Source organism: Amphibalanus amphitrite, unplaced genomic scaffold (assembly GCF_019059575.1).
Source record: "Amphibalanus amphitrite isolate SeventyFive unplaced genomic scaffold, NRLGWU_Aamphi_draft 000163F_arrow, whole genome shotgun sequence".
Taxonomy (NCBI): Eukaryota; Metazoa; Arthropoda; class Thecostraca; order Balanomorpha; family Balanidae; genus Amphibalanus; species Amphibalanus amphitrite.
In genome coordinates this window covers 282,215-302,759 of record NW_024881658.1, presented here as the reverse complement: position 1 = coordinate 302,759, position 20,545 = coordinate 282,215, and the positions used below count along the sequence as shown (strand labels likewise).

General features: G+C 49.1%; 1 protein-coding gene across 1 annotated transcript in view; it reads left to right on the top strand.

The window, feature by feature from the left end:
* The first annotated feature begins 280 nt into the window (after positions 1 to 280).
* LOC122383408 (prostaglandin E synthase 2-like) overlaps positions 281 to 20,545 on the top strand; it is a 28,324-nt gene continuing 8,059 nt past the window's right edge. The window contains exons 1-3 of the mRNA XM_043369768.1: positions 281 to 628; positions 1,220 to 1,429; positions 1,796 to 1,995. Of these exons, the coding sequence (XP_043225703.1) occupies positions 287 to 628; positions 1,220 to 1,429; positions 1,796 to 1,995 (752 nt within the window). The 5' untranslated portion in view covers positions 281 to 286. The remainder of the gene's footprint in view (positions 629 to 1,219; positions 1,430 to 1,795; positions 1,996 to 20,545) is intronic.

The following is a 20,545-nucleotide window of genomic DNA, read 5'->3' as shown; positions in this document are numbered from 1 at the left end:
TGCACCGGTCTTCTGTTCCGTTTTCAACATCAGCCAAATTTTGTGGGGGCAAAAACATAGTCTTGCCCCCACGGCTTCCTGCCAGTGGGGGCAGTCTGCCCCCACTGCCCCCACGGTGGCGCCGCCCTTGTCACATGTGTCCTCTATAAACGCATAGGTTCGAAGCCAGCGAGTCGTGTATTGCGGTACAGCCTACATGCAGGCGTTTTTACTACTGCCATCTAGCGGTTGTAATAGCACACTGCTTTGATTAGGCAGCAGCGAATTTGGTGCGTTAGTGACAAAAATGGCGCGCCAGGGGTGTGTGACCGGAGCGCTGTGGTTAGGACGGAATTTTTTAAATAAAGAATTAAATGTGCTTAAATCCGGATATTCCACGAAAGACATTCTTCTGCGAAATTCGTCGGCCCGAATAGAGGCAGTGCGTTGTGCATCAACTAACTCTGAAACTCAGCGGAAGAAGCCGAAGCTCGGCGTGTTTGGAAAGGCCGTGCTTCTTGGCATCGGTGTAGGAGGTGCTTATGGATATTATAGCTATGAGCAACGAAAAAAACTGCTGGCCAAGCCAGCATCAGGAGCTCAGTTTCTTCTCAAGGAGCCTCCACCCGAACACCCACCATCGAGAAGGGTAAGGTGTCGAGGAGGGGTTGTTACATAATCCCTGTTTCACATTGCATTACATAACCAGTGGACTTTAACCCAACTTGATAGCACTTCAGCCATGCAATATGAATTTCAATCTTCTGTTTGATGTATGTATCATCACTTTCATTTTGTTGGTGATATCAATTGTGGTTCCTGTATCGAGCGTATTTTTTACGTGCTGCGTATTTATTAATTCTCCTGTATACAGAGTTTGTGGAAGTTTTTTCCTGTAGAGTCCATGCTACATTCAAACTAGTACTAGTTCGATGCTTTCTATACAGCCCCCTTTAGCTAATACGCCTTTGCATGCCTATTAGTGGGATACATCCAATGGCTGAGTGTTATTATTTTCAAGCATAGGGTTGCTATAAATTGAATTTTTGTTTCTTAAATCAGTTGACCCTATATGTATAGAAAATGTTTATGTTTTATTATTTTTGTAAGAAAACAGGCCTAGTTAGGTCATATGACTAACTTTTCATGACATTCTATGAGCAAGTTTTGTAATCTTGAAGAGGCATGTATTTTCCATAGCATGCATATTCCATGCCTCATTATTTTTCTTGTCTGACAGGTATCAATCCCAGGAGACAACACTGGTCTCAAGCTGACACTGTATCAGTATCAGACTTGTCCATTCTGCTGTAAAGTCAGGGCATTCCTGGACTACTATGGCATCTCATATGACCTGATTGAGGTCAACCCTGTGCTGAGGAAGGAAGTCAAGTGGTCCTCCTACAAGAAGGTGCCTGTCGTGGTGGCCGAAACACCACAAGGATGGCAGGTGAGCTAGGATGGGGTTTGGAATGCAGGTAAAATCTGGGATGTGTAAATAATGAATCCTAGATGCTAGACACATGAACATTGCAGTGCTTTCTGGTCACTTCTCTCAAACCTCATATTATTGGATAGCCATCTGGTGTTCAAAAACTCTTGTGTTAAGTTACTGTGAAGTAATGCTCATATAGCTCTATCCATGCTCTTTCATGAGGGTTTGGGCCTTGCTCAAAATGATGCTTTTTTACTTTCAGAGGTGGCAGAGTTAAACTATAGAGCTATCCTATGCCATTTCTATCTCTATAAATCACCTGCACATACCCTGCTCGCCCGCTGCAGTCCCGCTGACCTCGCGCCCGCCCGTCGCCGGCAGCAACTGAACGACAGCTCGATGGTGATGTCGGCGCTCTACTCGTACCTGTACGACCCGAGTCGCGAGCTGCCCGAGCTGGCCTCCTACTACCCGCCGCTGACGGCCACAGACGCCGACGGCCGCCGGCGCACCGACATCATGAACAAGTACTTCCTCATGTACGGCGACCGGGACACCAAGAGGACCAAGGAGGACATCAAGTAAGTCCGTTACTGGCGGATATTTCTGGGCTGCATTGCGGGATAGGGCTATCATCGCCGGTAATTTCCTACTTATGAATTGCGATATAGTATTTTCATCGCCGGTAATTTCCAAATTATCAAGTTCTCCCTTGACATGAGTGTCCTCAGTTTGCATGCTTCGATCGTGCTATGGGTTTTTCGTCTAGAGACGGTATTTACTGCCAAGTTCTTTGCTTTGTATTTACAGTTCATGCTTCACTCAATCGTAGTACCTACACATAACAACATGATCGATGCGACCCACTATCATATATCACGTAGTATTAACAGCGTCTTAGGCAAACAAAAAATGTGACTGGCCTTTGTACGTTAAGCTGGTACGTACACCGCTAGCCTTTTACAAACAATGTCGTCCCGGCCAGTCGTAGCTGCCACACACGGTCCAATCAGCCGGTACTTCAAGCTTCGCCTACAGTTTGAGCTGCGCAGAAAACATGGTGATATCACACGATGCACTGGTAATGATACACGATGAATATTGTTCACACTGGCCACATTTCTGTACTGTCAGCAATGCATTTAGTCAGCCCGAGCCCCGACATAAGCGCGAGAGCTGCGTGGAGCCCGACAAGAGAGGCGAAGTCTGTCGGTGGGTTGTGTAACCTGAAGCTGCGCCAGCTGCCGCTGCTGAGTGTGGCGGCGCTAGTGTGCCGCCTGTGCGGTCCGGTCGAGGCTGGCCGCCCAGAGGTCTCGCTGCTCGCGCTTCCTCCTGCGCCGCTCGAGCTGGCGGGAGAAGCGTCCGTCGGCCCTGCGCTCTGACTCGGAGAGGTCCGAGGAGCCGCTCGTGTCCGACCAGCACGCCGTGCTCTCGCCATCTGTCGGAAGAAGAAAGAAAAACCCGTTTAGACCGGAATGCACACTGCACAGGATCTGCTAAAAGACACCCGACGATAGATGCCTGGGGTGTTGGGTTGGAGAATGAACGATAGATGCCTGGGCTACTCGATAATCGAAAACGTCCTCACTCATCCGATTCTCATTTCGGATTATATATGTCATCAGACAGGTCATTATAATAGGCTGTGATATCTGAAAGCTCTTCACAGAGCATTATTGGTTTTGAAAATCAAATCTGTTTAAAAAAAAAACTTAGGCCTGTATTGCTGACACCACATCAAGCTATTTCTATTTATCTTAGATGTTTCGGTCATATTATTAACGCTTCCCAACTGATTGCCTACGAAGGGCACTGAATTCAAGCATACATTATTCGAAGTGTTACACATACAAATTTGATGCCATGCTTCATGCATAATTTTAAACGATGGTTTGTTGAACCTCAGTCAGAACCATTTCTTTCCTGATACAATTGAAAGTTTTCCATGAATGTCAAGCGGCTGCCTGAGTGTTGTCTGATGTTGCGTAGTACATAAAGATGAAAAATGTTTCATGGTACTGCAAGACAGTTAAGTGTATGGATCATAGATTGATGAAGGTTGGAGAGACGAACCCGATTTGCTTCGCATGACTGAGAAATCTTTTTGAGACTGAGGAAGGGCTATTTGGTGTTCCGGCGATTTTATCAAAACATGAACGTTGCGTGTTCTTTTTTTCTCGATTCTCACCTTCGTTTCCGTCGAGGCTGCCGCGGTGTCGGTCCGGGCTCAGCCGGTTCTCCAGCGGGCTCTCTGGTAGTGTGCCGCTCTCCCCCATGGCCGTCTGCGTGTATCTCAGCACTGTCGGGTTCTGTTCTCTGCTGCTCGGTCACCGGTCGTCTGTTGGTCTCCGCCGACGGCCGCTGCATATAAACGCCGGCCGCCGAGGGTGCGCAGAGGGCTGCGCGGGAATCCCGACCCCCGTCGGCGGCCGCCCCTCCTCCTCCAGAGTTGCAGCTTTATCTCACCATGTAGTGCAGGACAGAGCTGCACAACGATATATATTGGGCAAAGCGGGCGCATCCTGTACCAGTTCGTTGAGTTATCTGATGTCTTTAGGAAGAGGAAATATGAAGGAGGGAAGACAATTAACTTGACAAAATGTTTTGTTAAACACCTTAGTTGGAGCATCTTTACATTTTGATTTCATCCGTTGAATGCGAGTTAATTCCCCCAGCAACGTTACTTACAGTGTTTTAGATCGAAAATTAACATTATGCTCCATTTCGTCTCAGTAGCTGAGCTAAACTGCAAGCCATTGTTTCCATATTACTTTTTCCATAACCTGAACCAGACCTGGCTGCTGGACGCCAGCCAGCATTCGTCGTCCGTTTATGTTTAACTGCGTGACGTCAGCGGTCGGTGACGCAGTCGAGTCCGAGGATCTCGCTGTGACGGGATCCCCGGCCCGCCGCTGGACGCACGGTCAGGGGACGGGGACCGCTGCACGAGATGACGGTAACGGGACGTGATCCCGGCGTGGCCTCCGTCACGTTCGCTGTTGCATCACGCTGTGATTTTTTGCAGTGTTTGTGGAGAGTCACAGGAAATCGGTTACGGTTGGTAGTACCGACCATCACTGTTACGTGGGTCAGAGACCAGAGTACGTACTGACGTAACTCTTCAGAAAACATTGCTAGCGATTTACTCTGCCGGCCTTTCCGGTGAGTTTTGAATGGCCTGTTGGTAACAGTCGGTGCTTAGGACAGGAATAGATATAATTATTAAGCCTTAGTTGACAAACTTTTCACCAGGAAGCCGATCACGGTGCCGGCACCCCGGGCGGCATTGTTGGTGTAACTTTGAGCCGCTTTAGTGGCCGCTGCCAAAGGCTTTACCGGGGATCTGACTGGCATCGTTGCGGCTGGAAGTGGTTTTCTCCGGGCGATCGGATTAAGTATTTAATTATCTAATGAAACTTATAATGATGGCAGTCGTAGAGCCCACCAACGAATCGCAATATATTGAGGCACAACATCGGCCTAATGATCTTTCTTAGGTCGGAGGTTAATGCTCAACGCTGCTCTGTGACACAAGAGCCACTGTTCTCATATTCCTCGCAGTCTGTAGCACAACGTAGTTGCACGTCCCATATCTTTTACTGTTATTTGGCAACATAGTTATTGTTTTCTAAGACATCTGACTTTTTGTGGATACGGGCATGACTGCTCTGTAATGCCAGAAGCTACGGCGTAGGCGATTGTGAAAATTCCGGCTTGATGATCCAGCTATCGATGGAACTTTCGCGTCTTCTCTATCATTGCACTGGTGCTTTGGGCAGTGATTTGATTGATGGCATGTTTTCAATCGACAATCATCATTCCAGTCTGACCAGGAAGCCAAGCTGGCAGCCTCGCGCCGTAGCAGCAGTCACTGAGTCTGCATTACGCCATCTCATATTCCTCGCCGGATTGATGTTGCATCATTTCATGGCCTCAGTGCCCGGCTTTGAGAGGCTTAGCTCGCTCCTTATGTTTTCGTTGAATATGCCTCTTTGATGCCTGAATGCACATTGCATATATGCGTTATTATATCACCGTCATAACATAAGCGGTAAGATGACAAAAGACGCTTCCTAGACCGCGCTCAGCGGCCATTAATCCGGACTTTGTGAGGTAATGGATTTTACAGTTGTTGTGGGTATACTTTGTTTGAGTAAAGACTTCTGTTACATAATTTTCCTGGTGCTGGGGGGTGGGGATGTGTCTAGGCCCTTGTGGCAACTTTGTTTCATTTTAACATTAACTCCTGCTGTTATTATTCCTGTTATCATAATGTTATTTGCTACCTCCCGAAAACTATGATGTGCTCCTCCCTTATCAGATGTGCTGGGAAGTTAGAGACCGTAGCTTCATGGAGTTGATCATTTGTTTTATTTTGTTTCATAAGTCCTGTTCTTATATCGGAAGTAATCTTCCACGGACAGCCCTTTGCCCGACGGGCTTCTTTTGGGTTTCAGGAAGTCGAGCTGGTAGCACTAATGTGAGATGAATGCTAGAAAATGAGCATCATATTTTTGGATGCGACAGGTCCGATAGACGCAGATTGTCTTGACCAACGGTGGTTGCTTCCACTAACCAGTGATCCTCTTGTAATCATGCCAAACTAATCACATTGCTCATGCCTATTCAGTCTTTCGACAAGCTTTCTTTTTGCTTCGTTACTGATTGGGTGTTTCATTGCTTCACTTATATCGATGGGAGTTTTACGAACAGAACTAAGGGGAAGTTTTCCCCCAAAATGAAGCCCTAAGGACTGTATCAATCATGTTATCGAAGCTCGGATATGATCTGCTTATCACTCGCCAGCGAATACGGCGACTACGAATGCAGCGAATGTGACCAATGACCGTTTTCTTGTTAGGAATATAGTTGGTGACAGCTCAAGTTTCGACGTCAAGCTGTATGTACCCGTTTCTCAGGCTGGCCCTGTGACCCAGTGTTAACAGCCGTTGATGCCAGCATTCAGCGTCAGCGGACGAGTATTTACGTCAGAGTGACCCATTGCAGCCGGCGCGCTAAAGTTGGTCGTGGGCAGGCCTTGGCTATGCGGAATATACTGCTGTCTCGCTGAGCTCGGTAAGTGGCACAGTTCCGGGCGGGCTCGTTCGTCACAGAGGATGGGTCGCACGCGTCACCCGACACCCGAGCACGGAGCCCCGGCCGGCCAGCGGTTATAGCCGCCTGTTGTGAAGGGGGTACTAAGAGCGGAACTGAGTTGCCATGTGTGCAATCGCCACGGTTTGCAAGCTGCTTGGCTTGATGAGTTTGTACGGTACTATTCTTATAGTGCTGTTTTGTGAGGAAGTACGCCTTTACAAGAAGCGTTAGTTTGCAGCCATTTTTTTGTGCGGTAAGAAGCCAACTTCGTGCATTACGAGCATTGCAGATAATTTGTTGTGACGAAGTTTATACTTTGCAATCTGGGGCATTCCACGATAGATCGACCAAAGCCGTACACCCTCATATTTTATTTTTTGCTTAAAATTGGTCTAATGGGTTGTGATGGGCGGGGAAGCCAGCTGTGCCAAGGATTTTTTTCTTCGAACAACGGTTTCCGAGATATAGCCTCAGGCAATTCCTGGAGGTCACGCTGCAACCCTATGTTTGGCGGCTTATAACTCAGAAACTATTGGTTTTCTATGGTAAAAACTTTATATGGTTCAACTCGCAATTAACCAACAAATGTTTTGGCTATCTCGGATTTTCGATTTTTGAAAATTTTGATCACGTGACATCTTAACCTTTTTTTCGACCTTGATATTTTCCCAACTGAAAGTCGCAATTATGTCTGATGACGATTAAAACCTTATCAATTGTCATTCATATGCGCAAATAAAAAAGTGGCTTTCGGCCTGCGTTGACCTCAGGTCAGGTCATTTTTATGACCTGTCCATTATTACGAGCGGGAGCGACGCGAGATCTCGAGAATAAAGCAAGATAGCGACAAGCGGTAAACGGTACAGGATTCACACGGATAAGGTCTACAATTTTTACGGAGGTCATTTTCAGGTCAGGTCAAAGATGACGTCACAGGGGTAAAAAGGAAGTCAAAATAGTTTTGGCTGCACCTTTTGATCTAATAAAGAAAGAGACGTAGAACAGGCACCATTGTGTTTGCTTTCGCCTAGCGCCAGTTCGTTTTGAATTTCAATACCGATGACCTAAGATCAGGTCAATTTCTTGACCACCCCATTATAAGTCAATTGGGGGAAAATCAGCTCCCTTGTTTTTACACTAAAACGCGTCGGAATTGCCTAATATACCATGAGTGACTTCATATACGACTAACTTTGACTACCTTGAGACCTTTTTTGCTCTTGGTCAACTGTGACGTTGCTCTTGGGTCATGTGACGTCATTAAAGGTCACCAAAGGTTTTTTTTGCTAATAACTCCTTACAGGTTTGAGGTACAGCCGCGCGGATAGGCTCATTGTGTTCAGCTCGTCAAGGCCCATCGAATGATATATATGATGACCTTAAGGTCACGTAACCTAAGGTCAACTTTTGACCTTGACCTTTCGAGGTCAACATGCACATGTTTCGATGCGGATCGACGAGAGGATCACGATGGTGCTATTAGTTTGTTCATAGCTGGGATACTTTGAAAGTTATTCGAGAAAAACTTCATATATATGTAGTGCCGCCATTTAGACTTTCTTTTTACCCCTGTGACGTCATCTTTGACCTGAGCTGAAAATGACCTGAGTAAAAATTGTAGACCTTATCCATGTGTACTTTGTGCCGTTTACCACTTGTCGCTATCTTGCTTTGTTCTCGAGATCTCGCTGTCGCTCCCGCTCGTAATAATGGGAAGGTCATAAAAATGACCTGACCTGAGGTCAACGCAGGCCGAAAGCCACTTTTTTATTATCGCATATGAATGACAATTGATAAGGCTTTAATCGTCATCAGACAAAATTGCGACTTTCAGTTGGAATAATATCAAGGTCACTCTTCGAAAAAAAGGTCAAGATGTCACGTAATCAAAATTTTCAAAAATCGAAAATCCGAGATAGCCAAGGCGTTTGTTGGTTGATTGCAAGTTGAACCATATAAAGTTTTTACCATAGAAAACCAATAGTTTCTGAGTTATAAGCCGCCAAACATAGGGTTGCAGTGTGACCTCCAGGAACTGCCCGAGGCTATATCTCGGAAACCGTTGTTCGAAGAAAAAAATCCTTGCCACAGCTGGGTTCCCCGCCCATCACAACCCATTAGACCAATTTTAAGCAAAAAATAAAATATGAGGGTGTAAATTTTATTTATTTTTGGTCGATCCATCGTGGAATGCCCCATCTGTAATATTTGCTTGCTTGCGGGACACAGACAGGATGAGGAATGAGAGGGCTAAATCATACACGAAGCATTAAACCGGCAAAGCACAATGCAAAGTAAAGTGACGTTTCTGGAAACCGCCGTTTGCAATGTGTATGACGCGTTACATAAATGGTCTACGTAAATGTTCATTATTTGATTTCCGCATATTGTCTTATCTGGCGCAAGAAAATGCATGGAACATTTTACAATCAACATACCTCCGGCTAGTCTTTGTCGATTTGTGCTCGTCACTGCGATCCATCAGTACCATTGGCGTCACAGTCGGCGGGCTGCTGGCCGTTTGCTTCTCATTGCCTTTAGCCGGCTCAACGAGCCCCTGACGTCAGTGGCGAGTGTTCTCTGATGGTGCGCGCCCTACGCAGCGGGCTCCGCCATCACGGCCCAGATTGGTGCCGCCCGCGGACGTCGCCAGTCGTTCTGCCGTCTGAATCACGACGGAGTGGCATAGCGCCGGAGAGGGCTAGCGATATATAGCCACAGCGCTGCGGGACAGGCTGAGGGAGGCGGTCGGCGGGGTTACGGGATAGTGAGGCTGGCTGAGGAAGGACGGCACGGTCACATGTCATTGCTCGGGGTTTGCTCATTATCAAATTTTGTCTCAATCGATAGTTATGTGACTTTGGACCCGGATGCCCCGCTAAGAAGTGCTTGTTGCGAATGACACCGCAAACCCAGCATCCGACCTTGCCCGCGCCCGGTTCACTGTGATAATTTTTCAGTGTTGTGATTGGCTGTTATTGTACAGCCCACCGCTAAAGTAATGTAGGGTTTTACCAATCTCAACGGTTGGCTTTGACTGGCGATTGTTTAATGCGGAGTGATCGAAAAGAAGATGTCAATAGCTAAAGTTGCAGCTGCAAGGGTGACGATACATATAAGCTACATTCAAAGTTTCATTGTAGTCTGGCTAATCGTTCCTAAGCTTCAGAAGCAGAACATACCCATGACTGAAACCGCACATTACCTCTGCTGTGGACTGTACTTCGTGTGTGATTTAGCCCCTCATTCGGTCCCAGTGTCCTGCAACCCAGCAAATACACCTTTTTGCACTCAAAATAGGCATCTTTTCATTCAATTTCGGCGAATTGCATTCAATTTTAGCGATCTCTCTATTCGAAGCAAATGAGAGATCGCTAAAATTGAATGCAATTCGCCGAAATTGAATGAAAAGATGCCTATTTTGAGTGCAAAAAGGTGTATTACTGATGTGCAAATGATAAACTTCGTTCAACAAATTATACACGATGTTCGCAGTGCAAGAGTTTGTCTTCTTACCGCACAAAAAGTGGCAGCAAAATAACGATTCTTGAAAAGTCGTATATCCAGCAACAACTATCTCTTGGTTGCTTATTAGACGGATTTTAACAAGCGAACCCACACCATTTTAAAGTTTTCAAACCTCTGAGGACCACCATAATCCATGGCCGACTTGTCCGAAAGACAGGTAGCCAACCTAAGCGGCAGTTTCAGGGGTCGTGTAAAGGCCGCGATCAGTGATAGAAGAGGTGGGCTTAGGATTATTGAGAATACTGCTCGGGATGGACTGGGCATTGACGTAATAGAAATAAGTTCTTGATTGATACCTTGTGATACTGGACCGTGGTTATTCCCCTCCGCATTTTTCCTGATTCTAACGCACACCCCTGTGGATGGGACTTCCGTCGAGTTAAAAGTTGCGCGAGTTCTACCGTACCTGGCGATAAGAAAAGCCAGAATTATGTAAGATCATCAGTCATGTATGTCTTATCTCGATATAGTTATTCCGGCGAACTGCAAATCCTCCCCGTTCTAAACACGGCCGTAGTTGAAAAAAATGCGTGAATTACCATACCGCATAAATAGACAACTGTCGTATGCTAACGCGTCGTGTCCGCGGCGGCCTACGACGTCGACCATTGATTGGCTGGCTCAGGGCAGCTCTAACCCGGCCCTGGGTCGGCAGCCACTTGCCGTGGTAATGAACTTGGACGGTGGCGCGCCGGGCTGTTGTGATCGGTGACATCAGTGCAGTTTCTCGAGATCACTTGCGTGGCCTTGCAACCCACGGATAATGCGGGCGTACGATATTCGTCTGGTATAATGGAAAATTTGTGTCGCAATAAACCGCTCGATTATATTATCCAAATGTTCAAAAATTGTACCTGCATCCTTTTCAAGAGACGCGCTGGCCTGGGGTCAGTGTCATGCACCTGTTGGTGCACGGACCGACCGCAGCGACCTGGCACTTCGGGGCCGCTCGGACTCTTGACCCCAAAACTTTCCAAGCGTTGCCCTTGCGCGATGTCTAGCGGTCGTTGCCAGCGGCCTCAATCAGTTAAGTACGTTAGTCAGATGTCGTCTTGCCTAAACTTAGTGGCGCGCGTCCCGATGGGGCCGGACTGGGGGCGGAGGGGGGTGATCGGACGGTGTGCCCCGGGGGCGTGCTGGGAGGTGTCGTCGGGCACCCGCCCGCTCTCGGTCATCACCAGAGTGCTCTGCTATCGGAGAGTGGGGCCGATTGGAAAGCTTCACCGAAGAAGATCCACCTGCAATAAATATGAACGAGCCTGACCAGCTAATTCACTGGTATGATTTTTTGGCTTCGCGGCATCTGCGTTTTTGCTGCAACTATTTATTATCCAGCGCCGCGGTAGTCATACTGAGGCAGTTTCTCAGGTCTTAGGTTGTGTAGCAACACGATTTGACCTCTCTCTTTCCCCCTCTTTCTCCCCTCTCTATCTCTTTCTGTCTCTTTCTTTCTTTCCTCTCGATCTCTTACTCTCCTCTTTTTATGCCTTCTGTTTCTCTTCTCTCTCTCTCTCTCTCTCTCTCTCTCTCTCTCTCTCTCTCTCTCTCTCTCTCTCTCTCTCTCTCTCTCTCTCTCTCTCTCTCTCTCTCTCTCTCTCTCTCTCTCTCTCTCTCTCTCTCTCTCTCCCTCTCTCTCTCTCTCTCTCTCTCTCTCTTTCGCGCGCGCTCTCTCTCCTCTTCTCTCATTCCCCTCTTTCTTTCCCTCTCTCCCTCTCTCTCTCTCTCACGCGCGCGCTCTCTCTCACTCTCTTGCTTAATCCCTTTTTAGCGAATTGCCGTTTTAGCAGTCTGATAAAACGTTATCGATACAGGAAGATTGTACTGCTCTGGTAAGAAAGCCGGCTACTTTACCTGTTATTGCCCATAATCCGCGCCGTGGCGATATGGGACGTTTCTCTATCGATGCCCCGAGGGCGTTCCGAGCGTTGCCGAGCGGTTTCTTCTTCCCTCCTTCAGTTTTTCGTAAGCGTCTAGAAAATGTCGTTTTCGTCATGTATTATGCATCATATCTTTGCAAGTAAAAATGGGTCTGGGTAGGTCTGGGTCACTAGCACTATGTCACCAAGGGTCAGATCACCAGGTCACGGTGACCTTACCTCAACAAAAATTAATGCTCGCCCTAGCTTCTATCTACACCCACATGAGATTACTAACTTGGACAAATGATAAGAATGTGTCTAAAATAGTTCCTATCCAGGCCAGGTGTCCTTTATAACAGCTTTACCTTTTTCCTTAATCAAAGGCGAAATTTGGTTTAGTAATTTTTGGAAGAAACGCTCTATACTGGTTGGTGGATGTGCTTACATTTTCACCCAAATTTGCTCGACAATGTGTTGTGTGGCTTGATTGTGTTCAACGTATCACCTGTTATAGGCAGGCATTAAAATCGGTATCAATCCTGCAGCTTATTTGCTTCACAATCCCCCCCATCCTTTCTTACAGACATACTTTCAGATATTTCTTAGATATTTATTCGCTCCTTTTCCTGAACACCACCATATTCATCTCATAGATAACACTCTGCACACAAATCCAACAACACACGCGTCGCGGTGGGCCACGCTAACATTGTGCGACTGCTGACCCACTTTTGTACTGTCGAGACAAACCACCATGCATCGCAATCAACGCTAACCGCTCCCGATTTTAATGAAGAAACATCGGTCTAATGCCTCAGTAATTCGGCAGTCCGCGAGGATGTTCCTACTGATATACACATCTTCATTATCATTTTACATGCGCCCAATTATTACAAGACACACAGCGTCGCAAGTAGCACAAGCTGCTGAACGTTCGAGCATACGATTCGCGTCAGCTCCTGCGTCTCTAATGCTCATTGATCGAGTACTGAGACTCCCGAAACATGTGAAAAATTAAGATCTCATGAGCTGCCATGGAAAAGCCTCAGTTTGACCTGACCTCGGGTCATGTCACACAAGATGGAGCCCCTCTGTCGGTGGGTTGTGTAACCTGAAGTTGTGCCAGCTGCCGCTGCTGAGTGTGGCGGCGCTAGTGTGCCGCCTGTGCGGTCCGGTCCAGACTGGCCGCCCAGAGGTCTCGCTGCTCGCGCTTCCTCCTGCGCCGCTCGAGCTGGCGGGAGAAGCGTCCGTCGGCCCTGCGCTCTGACTCGGAGAGGTCCGAGGAGCCGCTCGTGTCCGACCAGCACGCAGTGCTCTCACCATCTGTCGGGAGAAAAAAGAGAAGTTACGACAAAGCCGTAGAAAAACAATGCTGTTCACCTCGCAAAAAAGACCAAAGAGGCCGTCGTTCTTTTTTATATGCGATTGGGGTTTTGATTCTTTGTTGGCTATTGGTGGGTCTCAGCTGCGAAACAGTTCGCCGATCTTTTTTGCTTTATGTTCCCCGATATAATATCTGGATTAAACAACAAATTATATGAATGCGTAGCTTTTTGGCTTTTTGAAGAAAAAAAATGTTTGATGTAGCAACTTAGTTGAATAAATGTACGCGTTTTTTCCTGCATGAGCAGGGAAATGGAATTATCTTCCCCATCAGTTGGATATGCCAAAAAGTCCAAGTTCCTATGGATCAGAAATTTAAAACGGTGACTGAGTGATCAGACTTCAAATGAGCCGCCTTGTGCTTCCGTGATTTTCTGGATTCTCACCTTCGTTTCCGTCGAGGCTGCCGCGGTGTCCGTCCGGGCTCAGCCGGCTCTCCAGCGGGCTCTCTGGTAGTGTGCCGCTCTCCCCCATGGCCGTCTGCGTGTAGCTCAGCACTGTCGGGGTCTGTTCTCCTCTGCTCGGTCACCGGTCGTCTGTTGGTCTCCGCCGACGGCCGCTGCATATAAATACCGGCCGCCGAGGGTGCGCAGAGGGCTGCGCGGGAATCCCGACCCCCGTCGGCGGCTGCCCCGCCCCTCCCCCCACTCCCGAGAGCTGCCTGCCGACGTTACCGTTGGTGCTACTGTGTTTACCATAGACTTGGCTTCCAAGGCCTGTAAAGCATCTTGGGAGAAGGGACAAATCATGAGCAAAATTGTGAGTTAGCAATTAGCATGTTGCTGTTATCCATAGTCTTATCATACACCGGGTGCTTCTGGCTACTGTGGGCACATTTCCCATGCCTTTCCTAGGTATAGTGTCGTCTTTGTGAGACAGAAAATTGTACATATATTTTTTTTTTCGTCCGAGTAAGCTTTTTTAGTAGACCATTTACTGAGGCTGCTTTTTTATACCGACGAGTGACGACTGCGCTTCATTGAATTATGTTTTGTAACAATAAAATGAAATAAGATAAAATAAACTCGATAGCAACACCGATGCTTGATTCGCAGACTACTGCATTTGGTGCTTGTTTGCCTAACATTTGTCTGCACTTTGCACCTTGCAGTGTCTGGGACAACATGACCACCGCAGTCGGCGCGTCCATAATAAACTCCTTGCAGTGTTTGTTACATGTCCCACTCTATGGCCACCAATTAAGGGTGCGAACATCCGGCTCGGGGCACAATAAAGGTCACGGTGAAACCCCCGTCAGTTTGCGAATTGCGGTACACCGCTCGTAGTAGATTGCACTGCTAATCACACCGCACACTGCACACACCTCCAAGGAAAACAACCTTGTCTCCCTACGTGACGTTTGTGTCGCGGGACATCAAGCCTCGTCCTCCGTCCCTGCCCTGTCGCCGGTTTTAGTTCGTGTCCATTCATAGTTGGTCCCGTGACTCGTTTGGCACGTAGCTGACGTAGCACGCTCGGCTCAGAGGAATGCCCCTCGTTCCTGGCGGTGCCATATAAGAGCTCGGTCCACCCCGCGCCCTTGCCACCCCGCCCCGCCCCCTCTGGCCGGACTTTGCCGCATGTCCAGGAATCACAGCGCTGACTCTCGGGGCATTCATTGACGTCAGTGTAAACACAGCCGCGAATTAACGAAGGCAGTTGGAAGGCTGCGCCGGGTAACTCCCTGGTATGCTGGTGGGTGACAGAGGCGACTGCTGCCAACCTCTGAGTGGCGGCCGTAGTATTTTGGGATGGTATCGTGTGTAACGGGGGAGTACTGGCTGTTTTGGGACCGTGTTTTCCGGTCAGTATCGGTGTAATGAGCGGGGGAGGCGATCGGTTACCTTTCAATGGGCGGCCATGATAAAAGTTCTACTTATTATATTTGCCACCACAGGGAATGCTAATATTTTCAGAAGTTGTTCCCAATGCGGACTGCATGTTTCCTCGGAATTAAATGTTTATTACCGCAGGCATTTTCCGCGCTATGCAGAAATAGATCTGTGATTGTGGATGTTACCATACTTTATTTCCGTTTCCACATTCGGACGTTGGCACGCGGGTGGACGTATTTCTTGGATCCCAACCCGGTGAACTTTTCTAAGATAGGCTCCGTGTTAGTTTATCCCCAGATTCTTCGCTCGGCCAGCTCTCGCCCGGTACCGGAATAAGATGGCCGTGGTTTCAACACCCTGTGTCTGTCTCTGGGTCCAGTTTCAACACTGTGTACCGTCTCCGGGTGCAGGTTTGGCGGCGGCCGGTGATTGTTGTAAGTCTCCAAGTCAAACACTTGCTGCACCCGCTCCCCCCGGCAGTGCTCGCTCCGGACCGAGTTCTCTCATATTTCGACGTGTGCTGGATGGCTTGGCCACTGGCCGACTGCCCCACCCTGCAGATGTTAGAGCGCTGTCAAAAGTATCCCGGACGAGCAGTGAACTTTGCCCTCTGAGCTCGTAAACTGCTTCACATCGCCTTTGATTCGGTTTCCGCGATCGTATGCGTCCGACTTTGGCGTCTGTATATTTCACGCCTCCTCTGTCGCTCCGGCTCAGACCCGAGCGGGGCTCGGGAGTCTGACCGATCCTCCAGTGCCCAGCGTGTACCCTGTCCAACAGCGGCCAACTGCGCTGCTAAATACGTGGACGGCGGACAGGCAGCGGCGCCAACTTGGCAGCGGGGGTCACCTGTTGCTGAGCCTGACCTGCCCCTAACTATGGGTTCTACGCCGGCCAGGACCGTCGCAGTTTTCCTGATCGATGTTCTTAACCTGTGGCTCATGTGTCACCGCTCTCCCCTTAACGCTTCTGGATGATTCTGCCGGGGATGCGGGCCCTCATTAGCCTCCTGTCTTGTCTTTTGGCACAACGTTTGTGAAGACCTGTGTTGCAGTCATCCAATGGGAACTCTCTGACCTTGACTGCACGTATACAAAGTCTGAATTTCCCACAGCAGTTCCAGTTGGAAATTGACGGCAAATTAATCAACAAGCAAGAAACGGTTGGTCTTGCGTCCAATGTTTATTCGCAAATCACTTTGCAGTGAGGATAACCTAAATGCTTCACCACAGTTGATTTAGCTTGAATGATTCAATAGAGTTGATTCTTTATCTCTGTCTCAGGCTTCTTCTAACATATAATCCTTACTCCCATTGAACAATTGCTCAACCCGGACTGTTCAGCACCTGTAAAAATGTTAGCTGGTACGAAATTCATTAAAGCCTGTCCGAACTTCACTAGTTAATTTTCAAATTGTTAATATTCAAATAACTAAACATAATGGCTGCGGTGTTAATGCAATGAAATGCAGTGCTGGACGATGGACTTACGTGCCGTATTTTATTTGTGAATATTTAACAACCAGTCAGTTCGTATGAGGAAAAATATAAAAGTAAGCCAGGTGGTTAGAAATAAAGCACCGCATAAAGTTTGTTCTACGGTTAATTTATTATGAAGCTGGCACCATGATTAAGCTGCATTGCAGTTCAAATATGATTATAATATTATCTTATGATATTGTTGCCCAGATGGTCCCAAAATGAGGTGACCAAAGCATAGGTACCTACGCTTTTGGAGGATTGTGAATATGTCAGACGTCAGTGGAACATCGTAATGAAATCACTGTTTTATGTGAGCGTTTGAATCTTAGAAGATGTACTGGGCAGTGATATGGGTCTCAAAGACCATGGAATCCACTTCTCTCCGCCTTTGGATGCACCACCAGAACCGGAAACATTGTTAACATGTGAATGAAAATGTTTTACTTATTGAGTTTGATAGCGGACAATTATACTCTGTTTTCAACGCCTTTCCAAACCGTAAAAAACTGTATTGCTATTGACGATGACGTCCGAGGTAACGTCGCTGATCGACATGCGCCACCGTCGCCCACTGATCATTTATCTATGTGCTATACCATGGATCATTCTGGAAGGGATAGCAAGGTGGTATGCCCACGGCGTTGATGCTGAAATTGGACGCCAATGATGCCCAGCTTCCACCAGGCTCCGCACGGGCCCATACCTCGCCGCCGCCGCGGAACGCTGCTGCGCCGCACGACAGGTGTGTTGTGCGGTACAGTCTACCTGTCAGGAAGACAGCCGCCGCGCTACCTCCGTCGCCTCACTACGCGTTGTGCTGTTGGAATGAAGCGACGGCCGACGCTTGAGAGACTGCATGATGGCCAATTTACTCCAATGGTTTCATGGAGGATTTCAGTATGCATACCTATTACCTGCGTGTACTATGTATTGCATACCGTAAAACCTCTCTTCAACCAATAGAAATTCACACAATTTAACATGAAACGCAAGTCATGCTCTGCATTAGGCGCCTGAAGTTATCCATCACCTTCAAAAGCTTATTGCTCGCACCATCCTATTCATAAACACAATGCTATACATGCACACTCGGACACACGTAAGCACATCCCAACCACTTTAACTGACAAGCTGCATCAACCTACGCCACCAGCCACCAGCTGACATGGCTCCCACGGCTCGACTTTCCGGAGCCCCATTGGTAGGCCAGGTTCGCTCGACAGGCTGTTGTAGCAGTCCTTGCTGGCCGTCCTCAGGTGTCCGAGATTTTTAAACTCATTTGCTCGTTTCGAAGACACACTGAATTTTTGGTTTTGCGCCCATCCGCTTTAGATCTTGGCTTTGTCTGCGGTGAATAGTGAATACTCGTACATATTTCACCGATACCAGAACGTTGTACCGTGAATGCATTGACAAGCATCATCTTGCAGTCCAGGCCCCTGGATTGTCTTGTTTGGAGACTTCTTTGTCATATGATCACGACTCGCTACATTTTATTCGTTATCTTATGACCCCGATGGGTGTTTTTCATCTATTAAGAAGCCTATAGCAATGATTAAGTCCTTTTGTTGCCTATTCGGCTGCCGCTCAGGCTGCGTTGATCCAGTTTCACTGACCGGTTGCAAACACTGCGGGTTTCGTTGCATCATGCCGCGCTGGTGATAGCGGCCAGTAGTCGGGCCGACCTATCGGTTTGAGTGGAAACCCTCCTCCCGCCCCCGCGCCGTCGGTACAGTTCGGTGTCAAGGTCTCCCCGGGGACCCATCCAAAGCCGGACGTCGCACACTGTTCGTGTCCAGCTCACGTGCCGATGGGTTCACGTGCGGCGGCACAGTGCACGTTCCGGGCGCGGCTCAGGATGCCGTCTCTCTGCGGCGTGCCGTTCTTCCCTTCCCGGCTGACGGCTGGGGACAGTGGTGGCCGCCGCTGACGTATGGCTCTGTGAGTGTGTGTGGCGCCGGTGGCGGGTATCCATCGCCGGGGCCGTCTCCGGCTCCAAGACGAACGGGGGAGCGTCCGGTGCCTACCGGCCATCACCAGACCGCCGAGCCGGCCGGCGCTGGCGGAACGGGGGCGTCCGGCGGTCGGCGGCGGCTTCCCCCTCCCCGGACACTCGGACGGCTTATTGGAGCTCGTCTGTGCCCGGCAGCCTGTCTCGAGAGCCGCCCGTCTGGGGTGTCGAGTGACCGGCTCCTGGGCGGTCCGTATCGGCCGTGAACCAGGCGACCGACCCCGCCCCGGGACGGGTCGACGGCTGCGCTGAGCGCCGGCGACAAACTCAATTTGACTCCCTGTCTTCTCTTGCTGACAATTACAGCTCTTCGCGAGTCATCAGCCTCCCGGGTGGGTCCGGGTGTCCGGCCATGAACCGCCCGCGCCCGACAAGCTCCGCTCGCGCTCCGGGCGCCGCGGCGCGCCGGCACTTACCCCGCCCGCCCCGCCGTCGAACGAGTGCCGGAAGCGGCCGGAACTGGTCTGGCGACGTTTTCGCCACGGACGGTGCCGAGCCGGGAGGCGGCCGATTTCAGTAATGGTCCCTGACGCAACGGGCGGCTGTCGCCCCCGGACGGGCGTGCCGGCCGCTGGGGCGCGCGCTAATGGCGCGAGATGTGCCATTGTCGCCAATTACCGGCACCCGTCCGCCCCCGGGAGCCGATTACTTTGAGCGACGACTGCGGTCGCCGGTATACCGCCCAACGTGCACACGTGCCGCGCCAGCGAAACTGACTGATGCGTATAATTAGAGCGCGGGTTTTCAATTCGGTTAGTATATTTCCCTCCGCTCATCTGCGCATTATAAGTTTTTCATAAATAAATATCACCTTTGTGGTGTCCTCTGGAGTTATCGTTATCAAGTTTTCTAATAATCTGCCGGTCTGAGAAGCGCTATTTTATTCGCGCTCCCTTTGAGCGTGAAGGGCGCCGCGGTGACGCACGGCGTCCTGCCGGGGACTGGTTCGTTCTCATCACAGCGTCCTCTGATGTGCACCGCCCGCTGTGGCACCAACTGCGCGGTGTTCCAGGAGCACTTTGTGCTGCTCTCCGGGTGAACGGCCGTCATATGTGCGGCTGTCGCTGTTTAGTCGTATCACGCGCCGGTCAGATGTATACTCTGCGCCCGATGCGCTATTATGGGCAGTTTGTTTTCATCCCGTGCTACACAATACTGAGAACGGACCAGCGTGTGGCCATCGCTGAGCGCAGAAATGGTAGCTCAGCTTGCCCGGAACGTGCGATGCGATCGTTGTGCGCGCGTCCTTGGGTGACCGAGACGAGGAGTTGAGTGTGTAAATAGAGGCCTTTGTCTCTACCATCCGAGTGCCAAGTGTTTGTGGGCATCCGTGCCACTCTCCATGTAGTTTCGGAACAGCAAATGGCTTTGGTATTGTGTCCGGATGTCTTGTGAACTTCTCCGAACTGATTTCTAATATATTTATTTGTGTTTCCTCACCTGTTTGTCGTGATTATTCGCAATCCCGCAATTCCTCTGATTAGACAATACCTTGCACTGTACTTACCTGATCTCATTGCGAAGTTTTGGCCATTTATTGAACCAAACACCAAACTTCTGGAACCTTTACGTAAGCATGCTTATGTAGTATTCTGGGCTCACACCCTGGACAACAGTCGGCTCACAATTGTGTTTAAACTATATCGCCTTTCGTCGTCCTCTCTAAGCTGAAACTCTGTTTCGCGCCCTTGATTGGCACCATTCTCCAATAATTAGTTTGTGATTCGAAAATCCCCTGGGCTTCAGTGCACCTTCATTAACCTTAGCCACTGTTCAAGAATAAAGCACCCTCAGGTTACGGGGAATCTCAATTTGTTCTGTAAGGCTGAAAATAGAGGAAGGTAGGTAGGATCGCCTGCATGTGAATGTAGTATCGGTTCGGCCATCGGCCGTTGTCCTTAAATTATCCCCCGCCCCGCGTCAGGTGTGGGGGCCGC